General features: G+C 47.9%; 1 protein-coding gene across 3 annotated transcripts; it reads right to left on the reverse strand.

Annotated features, from left to right (window-relative positions):
• Window positions 1–1,644: 1,644 nt before the first annotated feature.
• Window positions 1,645–18,148, reverse strand: nlk1 (nemo-like kinase, type 1). Of its 3 annotated transcripts, none has more exons than XM_082529544.1 (12): window positions 17,612–18,148; window positions 16,713–17,120; window positions 15,203–15,332; window positions 15,060–15,115; window positions 14,636–14,742; window positions 13,731–13,816; window positions 12,794–13,003; window positions 12,300–12,401; window positions 11,726–11,812; window positions 8,575–8,773; window positions 6,698–6,791; window positions 1,645–5,926 (listed from the first exon to the last, which is right to left on the reverse strand). In XM_082529544.1, the coding sequence occupies exons 2-12, from the start codon at window positions 17,018–17,020 to the stop codon at window positions 5,878–5,880; spliced, it is 1,428 nt and encodes a 475-aa protein (XP_082385670.1). In that variant the 5' UTR covers window positions 17,021–17,120; window positions 17,612–18,148; the 3' UTR covers window positions 1,645–5,877. The 3 variants fall into 3 exon arrangements, with proteins under 3 accessions (XP_082385670.1, XP_082385671.1, XP_082385672.1); XM_082529545.1 differs by lacking the exon at window positions 17,612–18,148 and adding an exon at window positions 17,286–17,597; XM_082529546.1 differs by lacking the exon at window positions 11,726–11,812.
• Between the last annotated feature and the right edge of the window lie 543 nt (window positions 18,149–18,691).

An 18,691-nucleotide genomic window follows, 5' to 3' on the forward strand; every position in this document is an offset into this window, starting at 1 on the left:
GCACATTTTGTAGTAAAAATAAATTTGGATTTGAATGTTTGCTTCTCTTATTTTGAGACTGAGTTCTCCATAGAAGTTAGATTTTCTGAATGTGATGCTTTCATCATCATTAATCAAAACTGAACTACAAGCTTGGACATCACTTTGTTTTATAGATAATAATGAAGAAATAGTTTTCTTTTCATTAGAAGTAAAACGATGTGAATTACATGTTGTGTACTCACAGGGAGATAAAGTCAGTTATTATAAATGAAAGTGTGCACGTCTTCATTTTGTGATGTTCATGTGAGAAGTTCTTAAACACCAGATGCAGATCAATCAAACAGCAGCAGCTGAACGAGTGATTTGACTTCATTAAAAACCATCAGTGCTGCAGTATTAAAACACTGCTGACACACAAACTGAAGCCAAATCTGAACCAATCTGACGTCCGTCTGCTGCGACTGTAGAAGCTCCAGCAGGAAATACAAACACGTTCCTGTTATCACCGTTTAATGAATGATGAAGCATTTAGTCATTTTTAACACTCTGATGCAAACTCTTTAGTTTGACATGAATGACTCCGACACCGGTGCAGGGCAGGTAGATGTAAAGCAGAGAGGGCGGAGCTTTCAGGGCTGTGGTATCGGCCTAAAGGTTAAAGTTCAAAGTCTGTTTCCCTGAGTTATCCCATATTTGTCTGAAGGAGCAGATAAGAGACTGGCAATGTTTAACTTTTTCTTATTTTAGTCGATTTGTGATGATTATGGATATACGAGCCTCAGTTATTCAACCATAACTGGGGCACAACAGGCCGAGCACGTTTAAGGAGTTTATAGCTGGCGCCGAGTAAAGTTCATGAAACTAGAAACGAGAGGCGATTTATTTTACTGCCAGACTTCTGTGGCTTCAACAGATGAATTCTTATATTATTAATGATTAATGCGAGCAGGTGAAAGGAGGAGAGAGTCAGAATAAATGAGTGTGAATCAGAGGGAGGCGAGGAAGGTGGAGGAGTTTAAATACCAGCCACCAGAGAGGTGGAGACGAGTGAGAGCTGATCTGTGGAGGAGAGCAGCAGGAGGGAAGGGAGGGTTTAAAGACCTGCTGGGGTGGTTCAGAGACGGAGGAGGCCGAGCTGAAGATGTTGGACAGCAGGGACAGGACCAGAAATGAGTCCATCAGAGGGACAGCTCAGTCAGGGAGGCTGGGACAGTCTGAGCGTGTGCAGAGGAGGGAGGATGAAGAGACCTCAGGGGAGGTTTGTGGATGATCCTCTGTGGCGCCACCTAAAGGAAGCAGGTCGTGACTACTTTGTGAATTTACACACACACACACACACACACACACACACACACACACACACAGCTCAAAACATTACAACAGGGGAAGGGAACTCCAGGCCTCGAGGGACGGTGTCCTGCAGGTTTTACACGTGTCCTCAACATGTCTCCAAGTTCTCCAGAGGCCTGGCAATGAACTAATCATATGATTCAGGTGTGCTGACCCAGGGTGAGATCTAAAACCTGCAGGCCTGGAGTCCCCCCCCCCCCGCTGTAAAGTGTTTCTTTAATTTTTTGGAGCAGTCACATGACTGAGGAAAGCCGACATGAGATCATGCGGTGGATGCAGCGCAGCTGAAATGAGCTGCAGAGGAAACACGAGCCAGAGTTTTATCCAGTGTCCATTTATTTGTGTATCTGTCATTCACTACTTTAACTCTAAACATTTTTTTAAGAAATTCAAGTATTTGTTGGGAACACAAGTCAAAAAAAACCAAAAACTTTGCTAAAACAAAGACAAAAACATCTTTTTAAAACATCATATTTAGAATAATCAACACATCAAGTTTCTTTTCATAGAAGAAAAACGAGTCTAATCTCTACAGCAGAGCAGCCGCCTCGCTCCGCTTCACCCGACGGCTGATCTGAGAACAGTGCAGGGAGGGAAAGACCAAACACGGGTCGCCTAAGCTGGAAGGACCGCTACGACCACGACGACAGAAACGAGGAAAGAGACGAGTCCGGAGGGAAAACGGCCGAGTGACCGCGCGTCTCTCTGAAGTCAGAGTTGCACTTTTAGTCGCTGCGAACATCTGCTGAACATCTGCAGGCTGGAGAAACGACCCATTCATCATCGACCTTTAACAGAAACTCACAGAAATAGGATTTGTGACCCAATCTGCAGCAGGAAACGTGCTGCATGATATTTACATCACATGATGGTCGCTTTGTTTACCTGCAAGCAACCCGAGGCTGCTCGGACCTGATTGGTCAATACAAACAAAAGTGTGAGTCTCTGGACGAGTGACAGGTTTACCTGACGAGCCTCACGATCACACCGCCAAAAATAAACTTCGTTTTTTAAGAACACAAAATTGTTTCCTTGACTTTTCTTTAAGTCTCCTAAACGGCCGTTTTCCACAGTTGTTATTGAGTTTACTGTAACAACCTGCAGACGTCTGCGGCGCTCAACGCTAACAAAGAAACGAACCAATCACACGACCTCCTGACGACGCTCCGGTGCCACCAATCTGTCCGTGCTCGTAATTTATAAGGAGGCCAAGAAAGAAGCTTCATGATGAACAATGTCGTCACACAGCCGAGCCTGTGCTGAGGAAAAGTTGGGCGTGAGGTGGAAGGAAACGCCTTCGAGGTTAAGGTCAAAGGTCTTCACACAGAATTCCTCTGCAGGACAAACCAACCAGCAGCAGCGTTCCGGTCATGTGACTGAAGTCAGACAGAGCTGTGCAGGGTTGTTGTTGTTGTTGTTGTGTAAACGTTCTCGTCTCCGGACTCGCATAAAAACAAAGAAAAACCCCAAAAAATCTAATTCGATCACAACAAACAAAAACAAAATAAAAGCCTGCTAATAAAATCACTTCCTAAAGATGAATTAAATAAAACGACCACAAAAGGTTTTCGTCATCTTCGACAAACTCAACCATTGCACAGCATTCAGACCCAAACGCTCTCCGCGGGGTAATAAATATACACATGCAGATATACAAGTCGCCCTCCGCGTTTCCACGGCGACGCAAGCTGAGGTTTCAGGGGTTCCAAGAAAGTTTAAAGAAACCAGGAGGGCGCAGGAGCGGCGCGGACGCCCGGCGCCGATCCCACCGAACCCAGGAAGCGAGGCACCGCGAGCTGTGGGTTCCCGCCGAGTCTTCACATCGCAAAGTTCGTGAAACGACCAAAAACAAACAAACTTGGGCTGCTTCGTCGACCCTCAGAGATCCTAAAAAGCTTCTTTGCAGTCACACGGCACTAAATAGGTGGGGGAGGGGCTGCCAATCTCCAATCAGAACCAGGCTGATGGATGACACGCCTGCTCAGCCACAGGTGTGATCACAGACGTCAACCTGCTGCTTCCTGATGCGATTTTTCCTTTTTCTTTACAACATGAGAAACTGAAATTATTCATCAACTACTGAGAACATCAGGATGATTAATCTGCTGATTTCACACACACAGTAAAATCTGCTTCCGTGTTAAACAGGCGCCTCTCGCGTGTGAAACAGCGGCTAAAGCGGCGTCTGCTTATTTTCAAGGTGAAACCTTCAGTTTAGCGCGTTACCAAAACCACCAGCGGGCCCCTCAGACTGAAGGCCTGCAGGCTTGCGACCAATCACACTTCAGGAGAGCCGTGAGCATCAGGCACCGCTGATCGTCGACGCTTCAACGTTTTTAATGGTTTTGAAGCTACAAACATACGACTCCGCTTCCTGTCTGCGGCCGACACAGGATGGAGCGGTACAAGATAAATCGGGAGCTTTTACTCTGAAAATCCTCGTGCATATTTTCGGTCTTGTTCCCACCGCAGGACCAAAAGCCTTTTGAGGAACTGGGATCATTTATCTGCGTTTCCTCCACAGGAGTCCAAACAAAGCCCAGAAACTCCCTTCAGCCACTTCCTGAAGATCCCAGCTCCGAATCCTCCATCTGATGTTTTTGTAATTCTCATTTTGGCCACAAGGAGACGACGAGCACACTGCATTTAAAAGATGGATGTTGCTGCTGCAGACGCCGTTTGGTTAGTGAAGTCCCGTTTTTCACTCGTGCTTTTAGGCGGGAACGATCTGACTGAAAACGGCACATCCCGCTGAGCCTCAGATCACCATGACAACCATAAACTACGAATCTCCTTCATGTTTTATTCAGACGAGAAGCTGAGACCACAAACAGGAAAATGTTCGCAGAGCGACGCGCTTCTCTACAACTAACCCTTCCTGCAGCTAGGAGTCGCCCCCTGCTGGCCATTAGGAAGAACGCAGGTTTAAGGCACTTCTGCAGCGCGTTTTACACCATGCACAAGTGCCATTTAGCGCAGCACTTCCTGCGGCTGAAAACAAGTGTTAGAAAGAAAAAACTAAAGAGGGAAGCTGGAAAGACTCATTTTCATCCTGACAAACACTTCAGATCACACTCAGGAAAAACAAATCTGAGCTTCCAGAGTTTAGTAAAGGAACTGAGTTCTCTCAGATTTAGACGTGGGAACCCGATTACAGGGCTGAAGGACGGTTCCTGGGTTCTTGGGACCTTTAGGCTCCTGGGTGGTGGAGGAAACGCACCGCTGCCGTCCCGTTAGCACACCGGGGTAACACCGCCGCCTCCTTTTGTGGTTTCACGCAGTTCATCTATGAGGACACCTGAGCCTCCGCCTGACACGGGAAAACACAAACAAAAAAAACAAAAAAAACCCAGCAGCATTTCACCCACAGCGTCCCGTCCACACCGACTCAGAGCGAGCACGAGGTAAAAGTCACTGAATCTGGAGGAATGATGGGGAAAGTGGTTTCATTTCCCCTCCAGTTTATTCTTTTTATAGAGGCTTTTATTTTTCCTTGGATTGAGGTAACCTGCCACGGTGGAGACACACCCCTGTCAAACACTCAATAAATTAAAAGAAAACGTCACCGTCACTTCCTCTTCCTGTTAGCGAGGGCGGAGGAGGCGAGCGGGGAAGTGTCAGAACACACGCTGAGACGGGAGGGAAAAGTCCGCATTAGGGGAGAAGCTGCCACATATCTGCAGATATCTCTTTCTGATCAGAACACCGCATCAGACGACTCAAAGCAGTCACAATTTCCTGTCGTCCTTTTCAAAATAAGAGTCTGCCACCACACAGCCTGGAGAAATGAAACTGAGGACGATGAATTCCTGATTAAACTCCTGCTGGACGAGGGAGAAGGGTGGTCAAACACAAGAACCGAACAGCTCGCTGGGGGGTTGGGGGGGGCAAAGGTAACCGTGTGTGCAGAAACACCTGTTGGTTAAAACCTGCTACATCTGTGAAATTGCATTATCATCACCACGCGGACGCCATGAAGACGCCGCGAGGTGAAAACACAGTGAGTGATGTGGTATTTATAAAGAAAGGAAACAAAGACCTTGGCGATGTTTGGCGGGCGATGTCATACCGACCAACCCATTACATTGTAGGCAGCCCCGCCCCCCACCGTGTTTATCGCCTTTTCGAATGAATCCGTATTGCACAGGGCTGGAATGACTTCAAACATCAACTAAGCATCGAATCTACCAAACAGTTAAAATCTTTAAAGTCTCTACGAACACATGAAAATCCAAATCCAGTCCACTTCCTGTGTCTCACGTCAGCAGCTTTTTTTTTTTTCTTTTTTTTTTTAAAGTTCAGCACCGAAAAACGCCGAGCGTCAGAAGTTTGGGTCGAATCACGGGGGAGGAAATATTTGAGGTTTTTCACGAGGTCCTGGTGTGGGCGGGTGTGACGGTCTCCTCCAGGTGAAGGGAAAAAAACAAAAAGGAAGAAGGAAGAAGAAGAAAAGATGACCCAAACTCTTCAGTGCTTTCAGATGCCACAGCCAATGAAATCCCCTCTCAAACTGCCGTCGCTCCTCGAGATGCAGAGGAGCGCCGTTCATCTCTCCTCCTTCCTGGACACCTTAGAGGAGTGCCACGCAGTGGACCTGTGGAAACAAAGACGGTGAGTGTTCACCAGGCCAGGGCGACGTCATAGTCCTCAAAGAGACAGACGCTCATTTTTCTGTTAGAGACAATACTGAGGTCACCTTATTCAATGTAATGTATACAGCACCAAACCACAACAGCAGCCTCCTCAAGGCGGTTTATATTGTAACCCCAACAATCAGACGGCCCCTACGAGCAAACACTTGGCAACAGTGGGAACAACAACAAAAAAAAAAACACTCCCTTTTAACAGGAAGAGAGCTCCAGTAGAATCAGGCTCAGATGTGGAGGAGAGATTAATAATTAGATGCAGAGGTGTATAAACAGGGATTAAGGAAGAAGTCTGAGGAGCTTGGAAAGAAAAGCGTCTGGACTTCTTTAAGTTGCTTGAAGACGTTTCACCTCTCATCCGAGAAGCTTCTTCAGTTCTAAGGTCAAATGGTGGAGGGTGGCAGGTTAAAGCCCTGTGGGAGTGCCCCCCCCCAAGAGGGTCAATGGGATCTGGGACTCTCCACCATTTGACCCTAGAACTGAAAAAGTGTTTAAGACTTAAAAGTTGAATGAAGAAAACGCCTGTATGAGCTGCACTCGGTGACAGTAGGAATAAAGAACTCCTAAACAGGAAGAGACCACAAACAGAGCCGGATCAGGCTTATCTTGTAGTTTTGCACCGAGTCTATGTTATCAGTTTCAGCACAAACGCATTGATTTTAACGTCGCCTTGTTTTCCTCAACCCACCCTGAAGTCCTGCCCTCCTCATCCTCCTCACCTGATGAAAGTCTTGAAGGCAGCACTCTGAGGATTGATGCACAGCGGCACCCGTTTGCCCTGCTGGTGCTCCGTGATGAAGCGATGGATCAACTCTGAGGACAGAAATGGGATCATCAGCCGCAATCAGTCGCAAACATCACAAAGGAAGCTTACAGCTGTAACCTCCAGTTATGGAGGACAAACTGCAAAAATCGTTATATATAAAAAAAACAAAACAAAAACCCCACAGTATACCACACACACCACAAAGAATAATAAAATATCTAAATTAAATACGGTATTATAGAAAAACAAATAATTTCAAGAGTTTCAAATCATCTCGATGATGATTTCACCAGGTTTAGACCTCCACACTCCACTTTCACAGTGAAGGCTACTGCTCTCTCTCAGAGTTAGTGTTTGTTTGTAGGGCTTTTATTATGAAAGGTAAAGAGGATGTTTGTCAAAGACTTGTTTGACTGTGCGACATCAATCACCTACTGCTGGGAAAATTAAAGTAAAAACCTGTAACAAACATTACGTGGCTACGGCTCGGCCATATTATACCGTTCACAGTACAACGCTACAACGTTGGGCAACGATAAGAAAATGAAATATCGCGATAGAATATGGGTAAAACGCTCATGCGCAGTGCCTTTGTTTGCGCACTGCGTGGTGTTTGTCCGTCAGATACACAAATTGTTTTGTAGAACATGCAAGCGGCCGTCGTTATTGCCGTATTTGTCAGACTACGGTGCTCGTAAATCTGGGAGTAATCTGGGTCCTAAACTCAGTTTACTTCAGGTCCTAAAGTCAAACGGCCACTGCAGCATCACTGAGAGTTAAACTGTCTAAATTCTTTCATCTTTAATAAAATGATCAGCGTTGCTGCTTTACCAGGTGTAACTATGAAGTTTAACATCCAGGCATCCATGAAAACAGAATTCATTACATTTAACGGAGTTAGACGTTAGCAGGAAGTTAGCGGAAGTTAGCTCGCTAATTACTTAAACACGCACACTTTACTTTTATAGCATGTTCTGACAGAGATTTCTGAAGCATTCAAACGTACAGCTCTGCTATCACTTCCAACATGAATGAAAGCAGAAAACTAAACAGCAGTGACGTTTGTAGGGTTACTGAAGTTGGACTAGCTGCTATATAACGATGTGCTACGTGATCGCTAGCTACACAGCTATGTTAGCATAGCATAAACAGTGAAGCTGCAGGATGAATGCTAACTTTCTTCCACCCGATTAAAGTTAACGTGAAGGTTCCTGATGGTTAGAGACAAATGCAATCGCATGGCAGGATGCTGTAAACGGACCAAACTTCAGTCAGGAGAACAACTGAGATAATCCATCCACAATACGAGGTTAGTCATTAATATACTGCAACAACATGGGAATAGAGCCGCTGTGATAGAATTCAGCATTAATGAATCAATGGTACACAAGTGGAGGAAGCAAGAAGAATGAGCTGAATAAAGTTTGATTTATCTGACTGCTTTGTTTTGCTTAATGTGCCTTATAATCCCGTGCAGCTTGTGGTCGGAAAAGTCCGTATTTGACTTTTTCATTTGGCACACTGCAGTTTAATGTTGCAAAGCTCCTCTTTTTAACTTCAGTGGATATTATACATGGTTAACTCAGGATATGTCAGCACATTTCTACTGGAGATGCCTTTGGTTAACTTTCATCAAGGAATTTGTATTTGCACTGTTAAATGTTGTTAGCCAATTATATCGTCAGTTATATCGTTTTCACAAATTTTCAAATATATATCGTGATGAATATTTTTGCCCATATCGCCCTAATCTATTCGTGACCCAGAGCGAGTCGCGCTTTCATGCTCAGACTGCCGCCAAAGGAAAGCATCACGGTGCCGCCGGCGTACCTTTCCCCTGCCACACTGACAGCAGGCTGTTCTCGTAGCTGTGGCTGAACGGACGCTCAGCGACCGGCTCAAAGTCCCGGGTGTAAACTCGCCCGCTGGGGACGGAGTAGCAGCACTGACACATGCAGGTGTGGTAACGCAGACGCCCTTCATCCAGGTAAGGGTGGGAGAGGGCGTCGCTGCCCGAAATCCTCTTGGCCTGAAGAGAAGAGCAGAGGAACAGTGAATAATTCTCCAGCTGACGGATTCAGGTGAGACCATACCACCATACCACCTTTATTTATAAAGCACTTTAACATAAAACCAGAGTTCACAAAGTGCTGTACATGCTAAAAGCATAAGTAAAGAAAATTAAAATGAGATAAGATAAAATAAATAACTAAAAAAAAAAACTAAAATAAATTAAAACATGTCAAAACAAATTAAGTCAACCCCTCTAATCAATGCCAAAGGCTTCAGCGAATAAATATGTTTTAAGAAGACTTTTAAATTCAGAGAGAGAAGAGGCCTGCCTAACATGCAAGGGTAGATCATTCCACAACTTTGGAGCAGCTACAGCAAAAGCACGATCACCTTTAAATTTATACTTAGTTTTCGGTACCTTAAGGAGCTGCTGATTGGCGGACCTAAGGGAACGGGGAGGTGTATATGGTTGTAGTAGCTCCGAGAGGTAAGGGGGGGGGGCCAGGCCATTAAGAGATTTAAAAGCAAATAAGAGAATTTTAAAAACAATCCTGAAATGTACAGGTAGCCAGTGGAGTGAAATTAAAATTGGGGTAATGTGCTCAAACTTTTTTGTTCCAGTTAAGAGACGTGCTGCAGCATTTTGCACAACCTGCAGGCGCCTAATGGACGCATCACTAACCCCAAAATAAAGTGCGTTACAATAATCCAGCCTAGAAGTAACAAAGGCATGGATTACTGTCTCAAAATGCTGTTTCGATAAGATAGCCAAAATAAAGCCTAATTCCCTCAAATGAAAAAAAGCTAGATCTTACAACAGCTCTGACCTGGCTTTCAAGTTTAAGATTTGCCTCTATTTTAACTCCCAGATTAGTGATGACTGGTTTAACATACTGTGCCAGTGAACCAAGATCTATAATAGTGGCCTCAGAAGCACCACCAAAAACCATCACTTCTGTTTTCTGTTCATTAAAATGTAAAAGGTTCAAAGCCATCCAAGTCCTTATTTCATCAAGGCATCTGAGCAGCGGGTCTACTGAGAAGCCATTTATCTTTTTAAGTGGGAAATAAATCTGGGAGTCATCGGCGTAGCAGTGGAAAGAAATCCCATGTTTCCTGAAAATAGACCCAAGGGGTCGGAGATCTAGAGAGAAAAGAAGCGGGCCTAAAACTGAACCCTGTGGGACCCCACATTGAAGAGAAGCAACAGAGGATACAAACTCCCCGAGTTTCACAGAGAAAGTTCGCTCTGCCAAATAGGATCTGAGCCACTGCAGTGCGGCACTCCGCATACCCACCAACTGCTCTAAACGGGAAATTAAAATATTATGATCCACTGTATCAAAAGCAGCAGTTAAATCTAACAGCACGATAATAACACAGTCACCTGAGTCATTTGCCAAAAACACATCATTAAAAACTCTTAAAAGGGCAGATTCGGTACTATGTAAAGCTTTAAAACCAGATTGGAAAACTTCTAAAATACCGTGTTCTTCTAGGAAGGACATTAATTGCTTGTAAACTACCTTTTCAAGAATCTTTGAGATAAAAGGCAGTTTGGAAATAGGTCTGTAATTCGCAATAATATCAGGATCAAGAGCAGGTTTCTTGAGTAGAGGCTGAATCACCGCATGTTTGAGATTGACAGGTACAACACCAGAGGACAAACTACTATTTACAATGGATTGTACAGCTGATGCTATAGTGAGAAAAACCTCTTTGAAAAATCAAGGAAGGAGAGCATCATAAGGGGAACCTGAGGGCTTCATGTGAGCAACCAACTCCTGCAGGCAGAGCAAGGAAACTGGCTCGAACCTGTCAAAGACAGCAGAGCTAGGGACAGGGGTAGAGCCCAAGTACTGAGCCCTGTGCAACACCCTCAAGGAAACTACCAGTCACACACATTCAGCCGGGTGTCACGTGAACATCTGTCCTGCTGGACTAAAACCAGCGCTCAGCTAACGAGTGACACCTGAGTTTGGCAGTGGATCAACAGCTGTGCTCGATCGTGTCACCACTTTCACGGAAAGGCCGTGCACGTGCTGCTTTTCATACAGCACAAATATCCACAGATACAAGGCGCAACCCGGGCACAGAGTTAAGGTCTCGGTGTGAGCAGAAGATTTAAAATGTCAGACGAGCTGCATTAAATCCACTCTGAGACGAAACGCTAACAAAACAAAAATCAGTCCAGTTCCTCGAATGAAAGGTGAAAATCTGCACTTCAAGCATCTGTTTGGTTTTTAAATCCACGGTGTTGAGAGAGACAACAGCTGTGACAAAAGCACAGCTGTGGAAACATCTGGGCTGCACCGCCCAGAGTTCCACCTTCTGGCTGCAGTAGTGAGTTACATCACAATGGATACTTATCAGTGGGACAGAAACCTTTTCTGTGCTGACGTCACCGAGTCGCCTCAGCTGTTACAGCTCAGCGATAACTGTCCAGGGTTTCATTTCCTCAGCAGTAAATATGATATCTGGTAACAGCAACAGTACGTGGCTCTCCTGAACCCCAAACTGTGACGAGGAAAAACCCTGAAGACCCATCAATCAGCTGGTGTTACTTACAAGTCCACAAGACCCGCTCACCAAATCACTCGCCAACGACTAAAAACCCAGAGATTTACCGCCGTCATGCTCGCTCTCTTCCGAGCTTCCTGCCAGGGTCGCCGACTCCTCTTCCTTCTTCTAACATCTAGAGACTCGTAGCCAATGGCGTGTGCCGCTCACCAAACTTACACCCTGAAAGAAGCGGCGAGGGCACCGAGCGGGAACGAAAGCCGAGCAGACCTCGCCGTTACAGGCGATGCGACTTAAAGCTGTTCGTTGGAGTAAAACAGCTGCAGCGTTAATTCAGACCGAGGTGTCCACGTTTGGGTCACAACAGCAAACATTAAACAGAACGAGCTGAAGGTCAGAAGACGACAGAGCGCCGGAGGAGCCGGACATCAGCTCAGCATCAACTCACCGGATCAAAGACCAGCATCCGGCAGAGGAGGTGCACGGCCTCGTGGGTCGCTCCGTCAGACAGCATGTAGAGCACCGACAGCGACGGCTGAGGACCAGAAACAGCACGAACAACAAGTCAGCACCGGAGACGCTGAGACGATCAACACAAAGAATGAATGCAGCAGAGTCACAGTCAACGTTTTTAAAACTTTAAGACTTCCTGGTTCAAGTGTTTGTGATCGTCTGCGGTACAAAAGTTTCAGACTTTTCAAAAACATGAATTGTGATTGTTTGTGCGAATGAGAGTCTGCAGCTGCAACGCAGCAGAACTTCAGGTCAGATCTGATCTTCCATCATCACTCTGTCCCACATTTCCCAGTAAACCCACCTCATTACCTGGCAGACATTTTGGATGTGTACCGTGTCTGTAAAGCGTTACACAACCACCACACGTTAGCGGGAGCTGCGGGGTGACCGAGTGGGCGGCTACTGTGAACACACGTGTGTAATAAAAGAAAGCAACGCGGCCTTCTTCCAGAGCAGAGAGCGGCGTGCTGCTGCTCAGCTCACGAGCACACCACGCAGTCACGTACCGGTTTGTGCGGCCCCCTCAGGATGTGGGCCCGGGCGCCCTCGCAGGCCGCTGCCAGGGCCGACAGAGGCGGCGTTCCCAGCAGGTCGGTGATCAGGTCCAGCTGCGACACAGAGACAGACCGCTTCACATCACAGAAGACCAGACAAAGGTTTGGATTTGTGGATCCTCAGAGCTGGAACAGCCGTGCCGCCATCTTTAATCCCACTTTCCGCGGCACGACTCAAACACGGATTCTACCTGAGCCGAGTCCACAGGTGAAACATTTTAACATGTTCATATAAACTGAAATCAAAGCTGAGAGGTGGATGTACATCAAAAGTTCAAAGGTCAAAGTTACGCATACATACCTGAACATCATCTTAGCCACACCTCTGAACTAACAGGAGGAGGAGCTAACCCTGTCACCTGACTGAACCTGTTATCAGCAGCTCTGCAGGTTTTTTTGTTTTTAAATGAATGTGTTGCCGGTTGCCGTGGCGCCCGGCGTCTCACCTGCTGAATGGGACTCTGAGCCTGGAAGAGGATGCGTCGCCCCAGCAGCTCGGCGAAGATGCAGCCCACCGACCACACGTCGATGGCCGAGCTGTAGTGCCGGCAGCCCATCAGCACCTCCGGCGCCCTGTAGTACTGAGTCACCACCTCCTGCGTCATGTGACGTGACGGGTCGGGCTCCTCCACACGCGCCAGGCCGAAGTCACAAATCTGAGCAAAATGGAAAAAACGTCAACAGCTCTATCCGAGTCACTCGAGCAAGCAGCTGATTGGTTTCCTCGTGTTTTGGAAAGGCGGCAACTTTTGTCCCTCCCACAGCGCAGCGTCAGGCCCAAACGCAGCAAAGACGTTTCAACACCACGAAAATCTGAGTAACTTCCCAACGAGTGGTTTCCTCAGACTCATCGGCTCCTCCTGCTTGGTGTAGCTACAAACGCCGCTGTGAGAGCATCGCCGTCTCTGAGCCTGGTACAGGTCGGAAAAGTATCTGTTGTATGTGTTAATTATTGCCACAACGATCGTGTTTTAAATAAAGCGCGCCTCGTTTTTGCCCTTAAAAAGCTCAAACAGACGCCCTCGTCCAGTCGCTAAACCCCGCCCCTTTTCCACTCCAGTTTCAGCTTTAACTGGTGATTTCATGAACGGGAGCCATGCGTCTCTCTGCACCACGCCTGCCACAGACTGGGGATCTGTGACCCCCCCGCCCCCCGCTTAAACAGCTGTGATAGGCTCCACCCCCTGGATCATCAGAAAACCGTTCCAACGTTTTAGCCGCCAGCACTGACCGCGGTGGTTTTGCAGGTGTCGATTTTGCATCTCGACCGTAACGCAGAGCAGCACAAGTTACCATGGCAATGTACTTGGTAACAAGCGAACCGCCTTCATAACCCCGGTAACCAGGCCTCGCGGCCTCTGATACAGGCGAGTGCGGCGTTACCTTGAGCAGGCAGTTGCTGTTGACCAGCAGGTTTCCGGGTTTGATGTCTCTGTGCAGGATCCCAGCGGAGTGCAGGTACTTCAAACCTGGACAGGAAACAGAGAGGAGGTCAGAGTTTTAAGCCTTCACCTGCTGAACCTCGATTCTGCACCGTCTGTATCGATATGCGCCGAGGTCGTCACCTTCATGGAGGAAAGAGTTAAAGTCGTCCTCCTGGTGAGCGACGACAACGTTTAAATCAGCGGTCCCCGCCGTCCGGTTTATGCCCAACAACATTTTCACAGGCCGGCCTTTAAGGTGTCGCAGATAAATACAACAAAATCAAACCGGCACCAAAAGAAGATTTATTCATAACGCAGGAAAGACCCGGAGAAACCGAGTGAACGATAGAAACGAGCCTCAACTCTCGCGGCCCGGGACTGGTCCGTGGTCCGGGGACCGCTGGTCTAAACCACCAGCATCACTGTGACGACTTCTTTCACTCTCCTCCGTTTCTGCTATTCTGCTTCCATCTCGAGACATCACACGTCACCGACCCGCCCGGCGAGGTGACGAAGACAACTAACTCCCAGAACTACAGCAGGAAACTCACTTCCTCCAGTGAAGTTTAAAATTTCATTACTAATCTGAGATTTAAAGGGAAAGATGGAGCCTGCAGTAGGACACGCTGCTCGCTGCAGCTTATGAGACCGTCACAGGAAAGTAAACAAAGCGAGGCAGCGAGACTGAACGACTGTTTAAATATAGGCCGAGACATTCGGAGGCGGATGATGATCGGCAGCTTTGCCTCTTCAGGAGAAAGATGGACGTGTGCGTTTGAAGCCGGCGGTGTATTTAAATCTCGTACTGAACGCGATCATGTCGCTCGGCCCGTGTGGCGGCGGGACGCGAAAGAGCCGGCTCACCTCGGAGGATCTGGTAGAGGAAGACCTTGATGTGGTCCGTGGTGAGCGGCTGAGGAGACACGATCACTTTGTGGAGGTCGCTCTGCATCAGCTCTGTTATCACGTAGCTGCGGGGCGGTGAGCAGTCAAGGAAAAAAAATAAAATGCACACGCTCACACACGGACCGACCTCCGCCTACACGAGCACGACGCATCGCCCAGCACCGGCCTCCGAGGCGGGGGAGCGCCGGGGCCGCTCAGTGAAAAGTGCCGATGTAACATTTTTTAGAAATGATGCACATTAAATATTCATCAGCAGCCTCGTGCTTCACATCTGCGAGGAGCTGGATTTAGACCGGACACCGGCGGCTAAATTAAGCGAGTTAAAGGAGGACGTGAGGGAGAACTAATGAGGAGAAACTGGGACAGAAGGACTGAAGGATACATCTCCTCAAAGCAGTCGATCTGCGGAGGCTGCAGAATGTCCAGAGCCGACAGAACCTGCACGGAGAGAGAAAAACGGCATCAGCTCAGCGTCCACATCCAAATAAGAGCCTCTTCAAAATAAAAGCGCCCGCAGGTCGTTACATTGTCGTGTTTGAAGAAGCACAGCATCCGCAGCTCTCTGAAGACCCTCTTGCAGGAGACCAGGTTCTGGAAGACGTTGGGCATCTTCTTCAAAGCCACCTTCCGGCCGTCCCGAGGATCGGTCACCGACCTGTGAGGAAACGAGGCGCACGCTTCCTGTCACAGCTAGAAGACAGTCTGACGACACAGTTTAGGGTCGCTCGGTCTGCAGACACACAACAGCTAACTGCTGCTCAAAGTGAATAAAGTTACAGTGAGTCACAGGTTCAGCGCAGCGACTCTAGTGCTCAGGCCATGGCGGGTTAATCCTTTAAGTTTGGGCTGAAAACGCTGCATCTAAGAGACGAGACGGTGCTGCTGGAGGACAGGTGCAGTTACCCAAGTGTGGGGCTCACGTCACACACCTACATCAGCCTCACTGTGAAGCAGAGGCCACGTTCATATGGATGCAACTGCAAATGAGCCGTGTATTCCTCATATGCTGATGCCAAACCACATACAGGGACGTGCACGCCCACGGTACCAGAAGATCAGGGCCAAACATTTTTACTATGACTGTTTAACCAACACGACTCATGAACGTACACAGGAAGCAGAATTAAAGCTTCACAGTAAATGTGCTGGCCCCTCTTTGGGCTGCAGCGTCTCTGGTGGACGGCGCTAATCTAAAGACGAGGGAAACAAGCTGCTCGTCTGCACACGGCTTCACCTGGAAAACAGACATTTATAAAAAACACTCAGTGAGGGGGAGCTCTGATTGGTCAGTTACATTAAAATGAATCCCTGTATGAGGTCTTTAAACCTCCGATGTGATTATTAAAGTAAACTGAACAGAGTGTGGAAGACAAGACGAAGAGCAGCATCAGCTCCTTTGACCTTTGAATAAATCTTGTTTCACTGAGCCTGATTTAGCAGCCTGTCACAGACCCACCCCCCCAGCAGCAGTGAAGATGATGCTGTTGTAGTTTGCGGTGGAGCCTCAGGCGGCCGTGGTTTGGTCTACAGTAATGATGTGCAGTTCTCACAGACAGTTTTACTCTCCAAACTCCAGCTCCTATACCAGCTGGGAAGCAACCGTGACGTTTACCTGTCGTGAATCCAGCCCGGCTTACATAACAGCAAACACACATTTTCTAACATGTTCTACACGACCTGTTGACTTATCGGCCCACTGACAACCAATCACACGGGTTCAGGCTTTATCCAAAACACACAACCCTGAGGACAGCTTGGCCAGGTTACAGCTGGGGGGCAAGGCCTCAGGCTGCAGCTGTGCAGAGCATCAAAGGTCTAAAACCACTCAAACCAGCTTAACCAGAAATGATCAGAGGCTGGTGATGAACCCAGATGGCGATGAGGTGATGCCATCTTGTGTGGTGACAGTTTGAGCGCATGTAAACAAAGATGGAGCTGAGTTTCAAGTCTGCACAAACAAGATGGAAGTCGGAGCAGAGGGAGCTTTCTGACAGCAGGGATGTGAAGCATGATTACGATCACAGCGTTTTCTTACCAAACAACTCCAAATGCGCCATAACCGATGGGTCGGTCTGGCTCCATCTCTGCGGGGCTCGGCACCTCGCTGGCTGGGTTGCTGTAGGGCTGAGGCACCGCCGCGCCACCGCCGGTGCTTCCTCCGAGGGCTGTGGGGTGACGAGGGGTCCCTGCCGGGGCGGTGGGTCCGGTGAGGCACGGTGTGGCGCTGAGGCCCGTGGAGGGGGCTCCGCAGGAGGAGCTCACGCAGAAATACTTGTGGCCCAGCTCAGAGCCCGGAAATAGGTCTCCACACACGGTCTGCCGGCCTGCGCCGTGAAATGCCATCCTCCTCCCGGAGCACCACCCGGACACGGTCGCGTTATCTGCCGCTGCCTGCTGCTGCTAGGCTCGGAGGACCCGCAGCTCCCCGCTAAGCATGCCCAGCCTGTGAAGGAGGCAGACACACGTCAACGCGCTGTGGCTTGAAACACAAACACGTTCACAGGCCGAAGTGTGCTAGTTAAATCCAGGCTAAATCCAGGCCCGCGGCGGAACGGACCTCCGACACAGCCGAGCCGAGCCACCTTTGTTTGTATCAGGCTGCGCTCACCTGGTTAGTGGAGCAGCTAGCATCCCCCGGCTAACTAACGAGTCAGCGTCCAAAAACAGAAATATAAAATAATCCACCCGCTGCTCCATCACCCAGCTCGGCTGCACAGAGACCACAGCACCCACTCAAGCACACGCATCGATATTCACTCTTATTTTTCTTCTAAAACCAATAAAACAAAAACGCGTCCGCAGCTAACCAGCTGTTCTGGCTAACCAGTTAACCCCCCCGATGACCCACATAACCATCACCGGCCGGACGAGCTGACCTAGATCGACTAAGAAAGCGAGCTTTCCCCCGCGAGGTCCAAAAATGAGCCTACAAACCTGACTCGGTTAAGCAGCCGATAGCATGACACGGAAACGGGCTTAAAGAAGGCGAGAAAAGCCGAGTTAAATCCTCGAGCTAGCCGGGATGGTTAGCCAGCGGAGCCGCTAGCTGCAGCTAGCTGCGGGCTGCTCACTAGCTGGCCGCGACGCCGTCACAGGCGGAGAAGAAGCGTCCATATAGGCGGTTTCTCCTCTTTTCCGGGTGGAGGTTCATCCAACGGCAGGTTCCGAGCGGGGCTTCGACCCAGCAGGGCTTCGGCTCCGGACTACAGCGACAGCTTAGCCCGGCTAGCCTGTAGGAGGAGCAGGTGAAGCCGGATGGGGAGGGTGGATGATTTTTTTTTTCCCCACTCTGCTGTAAACACTGGGTGACAAATTAAAGGAAAAGAAAACCCAGAATAAACGAGGATAAATGCAGGTGCTTCCTGACACAGGTGCGCCACATGGTAACAGCCAATCAGCATCCAGCCCTGTTCTGCACAGGTGTGAACACAGCAGGCAGGTTCAGCGGATTCTGGAGGCGTTTAAAATGGATCAACAGGGCTGATTGTTGGCGACCATTATTGGTGCAAATTCTGGTATCGGTAGGACCCCACGTAAACACACGGCCGCTATCCCCGATAACAATGCCGATACTTTCATCCAGCTAATGTAGGGGAGAGGTGAATCCTCATCATGTTTGCAAATTCTGAACACATTTTAATGAGCACTACATCACTGTTTTTACTTTCCATAATAATTAGATAACACAACAGAAGATATTTCAGAATATTTCATTTTAAAACTTTGTTGGAGTCCTACGATGTAAATGTGCGTCTCTAAAGAACTCAGAGTCACCATCTGCTGTCTGTAAAACAAAAGACATCAATACAAATTCTATATTTATATATACATTTTATAAAATGATCTTTTTCCCAATTATTGGAGTAGTAGTATTTTTAATGTATTTTTCCATGACAAAAAATTATTTAACTACGCACTGAAACAATGTATCGATCTGACCGTTTATACGCAGCCAGTATTTGGATTATTATATAACACTCTTGATAATCGGTCATCATTGGGTTATATGGAGGA

The sequence above is a fragment of the Aulonocara stuartgranti genome (genome assembly GCF_965226115.1).
Source record: "Aulonocara stuartgranti genome assembly, chromosome: 4".
In the NCBI taxonomy this organism is placed as follows: domain Eukaryota; kingdom Metazoa; phylum Chordata; class Actinopteri; order Cichliformes; family Cichlidae; genus Aulonocara; species Aulonocara stuartgranti.

Bases quoted from the DNA above. Each gene is read 5' to 3' on its own strand.
- nlk1 (XM_082529544.1), bottom strand. From the start codon at position 17,020: ATGGCATTTCACGGCGCAGGCCGGCAGACCGTGTGTGGAGACCTATTT. The intron at 15,333-16,712 runs GTAAGAAAACGC...GTTTCCTCACAG, and splicing joins GGCGCATTTGGAGTTGTTTG to GTCGGTGACCGATCCTCGGG. The intron at 14,743-15,059 runs GTATCCTTCAGT...ACCGCCCCGCAG, and splicing joins ATCGACTGCTTTGAGGAGAT to CTACGTGATAACAGAGCTGA.